Source organism: Onychostruthus taczanowskii, unplaced genomic scaffold (assembly GCF_017590055.1).
Source record: "Onychostruthus taczanowskii isolate IOZ18803 unplaced genomic scaffold, ASM1759005v1 scaffold65, whole genome shotgun sequence".
Classification (NCBI taxonomy): domain Eukaryota; kingdom Metazoa; phylum Chordata; class Aves; order Passeriformes; family Passeridae; genus Onychostruthus; species Onychostruthus taczanowskii.
In genome coordinates, this window is record NW_024504233.1 from 58,638 (window position 1) to 68,298 (window position 9,661).

The following is a 9,661-nucleotide window of genomic DNA, read 5'->3' on the forward strand; positions in this document are numbered from 1 at the left end:
TCACAGCAACTTTTACAATTTAAAAATCTGGAGTAAAAACTAATCAATAAACTGACTGAAGTTATTTCTAAGAAAGAACAAAGAAAGGAAGAAAGGATAAGTATGTAGATGAAGATTTCACACTGTAGATAAGTAAAAAGCTACACAGCAGCCTCTAGCCATTTTCTACCCCCAGCTGCACTTCCTCAATTCTGCTAGCTCATACTGAAACACTATTTATTGACTCACATATTTTTCTATTCCACTATAATAAGAAATGTTCATTCAGATTTAAAAAAAGAACAATAATGTTACAGATACACCTCCCACTCTAATGCTAAATAGATGTTTTCTCTTACCATATTTCAAAAAGTGATTTCTGTGTCCAAGTAATCAAAAAAGTTATAGGAAGAACACAGTGGATTTAAAAAAATATTTTAATTAAAAATTATTTTAACTGGGCAAAAGTGAAATTCTTTTAATCTAGCATAGAAATTGAATATTTAGGTTTTTTTTTTCTCATTGCATGGCTATGGTCTGAGCATGTGTCTGTTATTATTACAAACTGCTATTTCAGTTTTAGAAGGGGAGTAATACTGCCAGGAAACTAACATTTCAGGTTCTGAATCTAAATGCAAACAGTCCTAAAAGACCTGCATGCCTGAAAACCCCAAAATTTTGCCTGACTTTGGAAGGCTGAATATTTTGCTGGTCAGAAGTACCACTCTATTTCCCATTTTCCATGTATTCCTAAAACTTTCACTGCTGTACTATTTATAAAGTAGAACATTGGGTGATTTACTCTCAAAATCATTATAAACATCAGCTATTACTAAAAAACCTTTCTTCACCAACAGTTTGCAGGAGCAATGCAAACTTCTGAAGGCCTAATTAGATAAAGGTCTTGGATCACCAAACTCAGCCCAATCTATCTTCAAGCACTCGGGTTTTTTACTCTGTTATTGCTTTGCTACTTGACTGGGCAGAAGGTGGGCCAAGGTCAGATGATAATTTCTTGCCAGGGGAAGGTTGCTTGGGAGGGGATGTCCTCCTTCTCCAGGGCCATCAGTGCACTGACACCTCCTGCAAGATCAGAGGAGCCAGCCTGGTGTCAAAACAGACACATAAAACTCTCATACCAAGTTCAGATTTTCCCATCTGAGATACACCACGTGACCCAGAAAAAATTTTCTGCTGGCTGAGAGGTGCCTGTACTGCACCCACTAACAAAGTATTTTTTCCTTCATTTCATTCATCCTAATACATCTCTAATAGGTATTTTTCATTCAGTCCTCCAATTATTCTATACTTGTTCTTGTACTCCCTCCTGCTTTTTAATGGATTTATTTCAGTCACTCAGTGGCTGCTGCTGTACATGAAGTCAGAAAGGAGTTGTTCAAGAAGCCAACCCCACCAACTGACTGTGTTATGCACCTCAGTTTTTAAGGAACATGTCTAGAAACCTTCTGAATTGAGGATGACTTTTCCTGACAGCTCTGTCCTGTAGTGGAAATCAATCACTCATCTTGTGAGTCTGCTTGGACATCTGGGATGCCAAGGACAGAGTGCTTGACCTATGTTTACAGGGAGTACCCTGAGACCAAGGCAGGTAGAGCAGCCAGCAGCATGCTGTGTACTGGATCCCAGCATGATGTGCAGTAATGACCTGTCAGGGAAGCAGCCTGTGTACCACCACACTGTGAAATATCCTGCGGGACTCTCTTGATGAATTCAGCATGCCCTCAGGCAAGAATGAAATCACACATCATTTAAATATTGTTTCATACTTTTCTTTTTGGATGTCTCATCCCTTTCTTTGGTCTGTTCAAATCTATTTCTCTAAAAATTTTCAAAATAAAGAGAAAGCCCTGAAAAGACCATTCCAACCTTCCCACAGAAGTGCTGTGTCTTGGAGGTTACTGATTTTTTCACACACAACCCCTTTTTATCTCAATAGGGGTTTGAAAAGACAGACAGAAATAATTTTTTTTCTACTATTATCTGATTATTTTAAACAGGAATTGATTGCTTTATCACCTTCAAAATTTGGCAGCCATTTTCAAGAAGTATGTGTTTCAAGGAGTATGGGGAAGCAACTTGCAAACAGTCTTGGAGAACAAAGGAAGTTTAATTTCATGCCCTTAGTGTAATAAGATGGTGCACAACACAAAACCAGTGAAATCTCCACTGGAGGTAACAATAAACCCCGAATCCTTTATTTGCCAATACTTTTGTCTGCTGGTTTTAGCTTTCCTTTCAGCTTTGCCATTTTAGTGCTCTTGCATCTTTTGTTTTTCCCTGCAGTGCTGATGTTTGTTCCCAGTACAGGGTGCCAAGGTTTTGTCTCCCAGGCTTGCTGCTGCCCTGTGTGGCTCTGCCCTCCCGCCAGCCCCACACCCAGTGCTGCACAGCCTGCAAGGGGCTGAGGGTTCTGCCCTGCCCCTGCTTCATCCTGGACTCTTCTCCAGCTCTGGGGCCACAGGAATGCTGAGGGCTGCCAACATCATATGATTTGTCCAGGTCGCGCAAGAAGGGGCAAACCACATTTCCTTACTTATGATGAAATGTAGTAAAAAAAGAGTCTCCTCTTGGAAATTGTTTGTAGTTACAATAGGAAGGGATTTCCATCTTCTGAGCATCATTGTCATTTCTATAATTGTGAATTATTGTCCAGAAGAAACTTTTCCTTGTGCGCTGAGCCCCTGTTTAAAAGGAGGGCTTAAATATACTCAAAGAAGCATCATAAATAGCCTAAAAAACTCTGCATATGAAAGCCCCATAAATGACTCACAGAGACATGAGTCAGATGGAAAAAATACATTCCAGGTATCTGTAAAGGCCTGCATGCAGGGCTCAAAATGGTATTAATTTCCACGGACTATGAAATAGAAGTGTAGGCATGCACTTCATTTTCTCAGCAAGCTCTCACTGATAACAGCAATTCAGAAGCTTCATCTCTTGGAGCTATACATTGTCCCACTCACTTGAGAGCTAAAAACCAGCAGCACAGACAAGAGCTACCTCGACCAGAAAACTTGCACTCTTTTTTCCCCTTCATCATTAGAGAGAGTGCATCATTAAAAAGCAGAATTGCTAGTCCTTCCACTGAGAGCTGCAACAGAATAGTTACACAGGGAAACAATACTTAAGGGGAGAAAGTCAAACTACTTAATCAAAAAAATTCTGTGCCTCTGTTTCTTGAAGTGGGCTTATGGGTCAGGAATATATAGCTAGTCAAAATCAGTACTTCTTTTGGTTTTTTTTTACACTTCACATATATCAAGCACAGCAGATGTAGCAGATTCCTTTTGGTAGCAGACATTCTTTCCTGTATCTGAATTGTCTCTCAGGTATATAAATGAAGATGGGATTATGTCTTTGCTGGAGCAGCAGGTGAATGAATCACAAAAAAGCCTCAGTCAGTCTGTAGATAAAACATGATCATTTTCCAGGCTTTGTGTCTAAATAAAGAGCTGCAGAGAAATGGCCTGATTTTAGAAAGTGGGAGAAAGAAAGGAACTGGTGGAGGAATGCTTTTTTTTTTTTTTCTTTTTAATAGAGTCTTAATCTATTGATTGACTGCCTAATTTAACTTTTGATAAGTGCTCATCACTATTCTTGACTATTCACACAAGCAAGCAAAAGTGTGGTTGTGAAGGGGGTAAAGAGGACAGTTCTGTTCCATAATGTATTCAGCCAAGGTGCCCTTGTTCATGTATTATACACATGGGCATTTTTAATATGCAGTTTGCAGCTATTTAAAACCTTGCTAATGCTTCATGGAAAAAACTGAATCAGTCTACTGAGATTTCACCTATACAGCAAGTCTTTTTTTCCCCCTCACTATTTTATAACCAGAAGCTTTTGCACTAATGCTGAATCTTTGTCACTAAAGAGTTTGTCTGATTTTGTTCTGAGATGCTTGGCTGAAGTTACAGCCCTCACTGATATCTCTTGGTGTTTGCTGTGATGACACTAACTGGTTCCTGTTTCCAGAAAGAGCTTCTAGACTTTCTGAAAGTGACAATAAAATCTTGTTCTCTCTCAGGTTGAGCAGTGTGGTTGTTAAGAATTGTGGATTTGTCTCACCCTAAACAGGATTTAAATCCTTCAGGTTTCCATTATTGTTGTATTCACACAGAGTGTTTCTAAAATGAACACAGAAATCAGAGGCTGACCTTCCCTTCACAGTATTCTTTAATCAAAAGGAATTTTTTTTTCTTGCTGTTTAAGCCATATTGCACCCTATTTCTGAAAACAAGAGTATTCTGATCTGGACTGTTTGATAAACACATACTAATACTCTATTTAATTTATCTGAACCATTTTCAAGACAACAGATATTTCCTAATTGATTCTGCTTGGCAAGGTAATTAAAGCACGTTCATATCAAAAATTTCTCAACACTTCAAGATTTCTAATATTGTATTCCTTTTCAGGGAACAACTCACATGGAGAAATAAAGACAATGGTTAATATTAAAGACATCACAGAGCTGAAGAATAACAGTCACATGTACTGCAATGGTTCTCATCCAGTTGCACAGACAAAATGTACCTCAGCTCTTAACTGAAAGAGCTCTGGCTCATCATCATATGAGTTGTGCTGACGTCAGAACTCTTTTACCCCTCTGACTACATGTAGGTACAATAATACCCACAAGAAATAAGATACCTTGAGCTATCTTCAATTATAGGTCAGATAGTCACTGTTTGTTTGAAGAGTGGTGATCTTCTGTTATTCCAAGTGTTATTCATCTCTGCTTGCCCTCTGCTTGAGTGTCCTAAAAATAAATGCATTCAAAGTTTCATGACCCTTGCCAGGCTTTTCCTTTTTCAGTAACTTGAATCCAGCCCAGGTCAGCAGCAAGAAGCTGGAATTATCCTCCCAAATAGACAGTCGTTTGTAGAAGCTGGAAGAAGGTGGTCATAGGGCTTGCTGGGCATCTCAGCAGTAAGTGAATTAAAGAGACAAGAGTTGTTTGTACTCCTGTTGCCAAGTAAAAACATAGTGAATAGAGATAGTTCTTAAAAAAACCTGCTGTTTACATGAAAGTTCTGAATAACTTTACCATCCTAACACAGAGAAATTATTATATCTGCCAATAATACATTAGCATTGCTATTACCCAATTATTACATATGGAAAAGCTAAGGCATTTCACTGGCCTGCAAGATTTTTGAAGTGCTACAATAAAATACTTTTCATAAATGTGTTCACATGCATACATATCAAACACCTCTGTGTACTCCATCCTTATTGCAGTTGCATTGCTGCATTGCATTGGCTTGATTCTACAGCAATGAAGCCTGTGCATTTTTTTTTCTCTCAGCAGCAGTTAGGAATCATCCTCAGTTGACTTTTCCCTCGAGAATAATAAAATCTGAGGCACTTATCTAATTTTTTTACATTGTTTGAATCAACTATGGATAGAGCTCCTATGCTGTCACAGGTAATACCACACCATAACATGCTTCAGCACTTCAACTCAGCCAGGTGTCCTTGGGCCTAGAAAAACCTGTTAATCATCTGTTTAGATCTTTCTAATAATGCAGTTGAACATAAAAACTGAATTCTGTTTTTATTCAAAGTAAACATGGTAAGTAATGAACTGTATTTTCAGTTCTAATGATTCTCAATGCTGGTTGAAGATCTATTTTTCTTCCTGAGAAATGGTATAGGACTATAAGCAAAGCATATGGTCAGCATTTTTGTTTCTGTCACAAAAATTACTTTTGTTAATTATCAGTTTTCTTGGCAGCAAAATGTCTAGGAAGATATTTTCAAGAGCCATCAGATTTTCACACTACATGCTTTTTAAACTATAAACAGCACACACGGCCTGCCCAAAAAATAGGCCCTCCCACCCCACTCCTGCAAATGCACATATTGTTACTGAATTAAATGGCAGGGAGTGCAGCTGAATTAAATTGTAAATACCGGAACCATACATGACATAGAAATATGTGATAGTTACAACACGGAATAGAAAACCAAGATGGGGGATCCCATTCCTAATTTCATCACTTAATTCTCCCATGGATTTGAGGAAATAGCTGATCTACACATTATCCAAGTCCTATCAGCTATAATCTGGGGATGATAGTAATATTCACATAAAATTCTTTGAAATCTTCCTGATAAAAATGCTAAGCAATGTAAATATATTTTAAAAATCCTGATTTTTTTCTTTTGACATATTTCCTGGGGCTTGGTGCATTCCTAAAATAGCAGAAAGTCAGGAAATGTAGCACAGCTTTCCAGGACAAGGGACCTACACATGCCACACATTTCAGGCATGAGAATGAACACTGGAGGGGTTTTTTTTGTGCAGAAGCTGCTTTTAGGTCACTAAAATCGGACACTGTCACAACTGGCCTGAGGAAAGGGCTACTGTTGCCAGCTGAAATTGTGTCACAAGCATTGATAAACTGGGCTGAGGTTCGGTTTAAAAGGCACAAGATGGCCTGGTCCTGTCCAAAGTAGCAGGAAGTGTGGCTTCTGAAAAATAACTGGAGAGAGGCAGCCAAGGCACAGCTTGCTCTACAGCCACGATTATCTCTGTAGCTGTGGTATGTCATGCACAGAAGTGTTAGTCTGGGCAAGAAATAGTAGAAATAGTCTGTCTTCTAAAACACAGATTGTCCTCGTCATGGTAGCAGCAGTGAGCCTGTTATTAGCAGGCCACTACTACCAGGTTGGAAAGAGATGTTCCAGGTCAGCAAAATAACGTGCACTAAACCTTCTCACATCACAGAAGATTTTCTTCAATCTTCTGAGTGACTTTGCTAAGAAATCAATTCCTACCATCCATTCATCTGACAACCAACATCTCACACCAACCACAAGACATTCAGAGAAGCAACTCCATGCTCTTTGTTGTACTCCATCCTATGAAAGAGCTTCGGAAGGAACAGCTACTGGAGGTTCCTCTTCAATCTCTTTGGTTATAATGCACCAAAAGTAAGAGACTGTCACAGTGCTGCTCCTTAGAGTCACTGCTGCTTAGCATGCACAGTCATGTAGCCTCAAAGTACTCTTATCTGTCTTGATATACATGTGTTATTTTTTGTCTTCTACCCAGATTGTGTTTCCTATGGCATTAACTAAATGGAAAAGGGAGACAATGGCCATGTCTCTGGAGTGTTATAATGTTAGAATAATAATTATGCTAATAGTATCTTTCCAAGAAAAAAATTGGGACTGGCAAGCAGAGACCAAAGGAGTCAGAAGAACAAATATTATAATGATACTTTAAAATGACACTGATGTTCTGCCAAGGCAGTGTTACCAAAATCCAAGAGAAACTTAATGCTACTCTAGTGAGTAAGGCAGAAAGAAGGAAAGCAAAGCATAAACCCTTGACCTGGAAATTGGGAAACATTTTCTCAGCTTGGCCATTACAAGCAGAGTTTTGGAAAGTGACAAAGAAAGGCATCATGGCTAATCCACAGGAGTTCATGTAGTATATCCCCCCTGTTTTACTTTGGTAGAATTGCAAAGAGGAATCCAAACACCAAAGGGAAAAAATCCCATCATATTAAAAATGCCATGTATTTTAAAAATACTTTTGAGATATATAGCTACTGGATACGGAGTTTTAAATACTTGTGATACTAGTGACAATTTTGTGGCATGGGATGCATTATTCATTAGTGTATCCTGAAATTTCAGCTATTTCCACTGCTGGTACTCCACAAGGAGAGAAGAGCTGATCTGCAATGTTCACTGAAGGACTGTGACTTAAGTCAGCATTTACCATCCTTTTCACCTGGGTTTTTGAGATGCTACCACTGTGAAATTCAGATGTTGATAACAGACTTATAATCTATTTTTGAAGGATGCAGGAAAGATATATAAAACGGAAACTCTTCAACCCAGTGAGTGATTTAATTTTTGAAGTTTTTCTTCCTGAGACAAATCTAAATGGGAAAACTGGTATGTCAGTAAACACTGACACAGGGAAAGGTGAGACCCAGTTCACTGGCATAGCATCACAACCTAAGCTCAGCCTTTTAAATCCAGGGGGAACTCTGAGGAGATTGCTGGGATATGTAATGGGTGTTTATATCTATTGCAGCATATTTTGCCACTTTACCACAACTAGCTTTGAGAGGAGAATTGATGTGGTCATTTGGTTAATTGAAATGCTTAAGCAAAATTTTTGTTTACACTGGAAGCAAGTCTTTCATGAAAGGCTTTGTCCATCCTAAAAAAGAGCTCACAAAGCAAGGGAGACACGATGGTGGCCACTAGAGAGTGGGAAGATGAATGTAAAGTGAAGTGCTGCTTGCAAAGTGCTGCTTTTCCTGTCTCAGGAGAGCAGCTGCCAAGCACACTCGAGAAAGAAATCTGAAATCAGACATCTGTATGTGCATTGCGTCCACCATGTTTGCTCTGAGGAGAGAGAACCATATGAAGCAAGACAGTAAAGGTGAAATCCAGCAAGACATCCTACTTTATTGCCATGGCAACCCCACCCTGATGAAAAGTAGGAAAACAATAAAACATCTTCAGGAAAAAAAAAAAAAAATCAGTGCTATCTACCAAGGGAATTGAAGAAGATGCACTTTAAGGAAGAGCTTGACATTTCCACCATTTGGTGACTCCTTGAAATAAAGGTATGGCTGCAGTTTTTGCAAGCTGCAGAGTTAGAACATATTGTACTTGATAAATTATTTAGTTTGTTTAGCAGCTAAAGACTGAATTATAAGTGAAAGCTGTAGTTACAGATTAGAATCTTTAATGCTGCTGTAGCCCAACAGAATACTATTATTGTGATTTTCCTTGATGCCTTCTAACATCTGTCACCCTAGACTAAATTAATGCTAGAAACACCTTTCCTGCATTATACTTTCCAGGATGGGTGTATATGAGTGCGGATAAGTGTGTGCACCTTATGTAAGCAATATCTGAGTCTCAGTGTCTGGGCTTGTAAACAGTTTTATGCATTATGCCAGCTCTCTCTGAACTGGTTGTTGATTTTCATGTGAATTGAAGTTGTTTACATACAGGGCCTATATAGGGGCCGAGGTCAAGGAGCCCAGCAATGAAACATCTGCTTGTAAAGAAAGCAACAGCTCCCACGTGCCTGTACGGACGCAGAGCCAGTGTGTGATAACGGGGTGTGCAACACCTGCTGCCAAGGGCAGAGCTAGGGCAGGGGAGAGGCTCACATTGGGCACTTTGTCGGCAACTCTTTTGAGAGCTGGAAACTCCTACACTCCTGCTGCCTCTCTCCGGAAGGCTCCTGGAATGGCCCAACAGCTTCAGTGGAAAAGCCTGCCATTCCCTGCACTGAGGTATTCCTGTGCAGCATGGAAGGTGCGATCTGTACCTCCCCCAGCTTTGGGGAATCTGATCTAGCAGTTGTGTTTGCCAAATATAATCCTTTAATTTTCATCTGCTATTTGCAAATATTCTTTCTTGTAACTAATTTGCATGGGCAATGATTATTCTAATTCTGCACAGTAATGAGAAAAGCAATAAGACTATCTTACCAAAGGGCACTTTTAAAACTAAATATATTGCTCTCTGTTTTAAATAGCTTATATCTGATGGGGTTGTTTTTGTTTGTATTAACTGTAGCTAAGTGCTTACAGTGGCATCTAGAGATCCTGTTTCAGGTTATAATTCCTGTGTACAAGCTGATGGGTATACCACAGAATAGAAAAAGTAGAAT

General features: G+C 39.1%; 1 protein-coding gene across 1 annotated transcript in view; it reads left to right on the forward strand.

The window, feature by feature from the left end:
* The window catches only part of LOC121344579 (pancreatic alpha-amylase-like), a 37,019-nt gene extending 27,674 nt beyond the window's left edge, over positions 1-9,345 (forward strand). The window contains exon 6 of the mRNA XM_041420700.1: positions 8,994-9,345. Coding sequence (XP_041276634.1) covers positions 8,994-9,345 — 352 coding nt within the window. The remainder of the gene's footprint in view (positions 1-8,993) is intronic.
* The last annotated feature ends 316 nt before the right edge of the window (positions 9,346-9,661 follow it).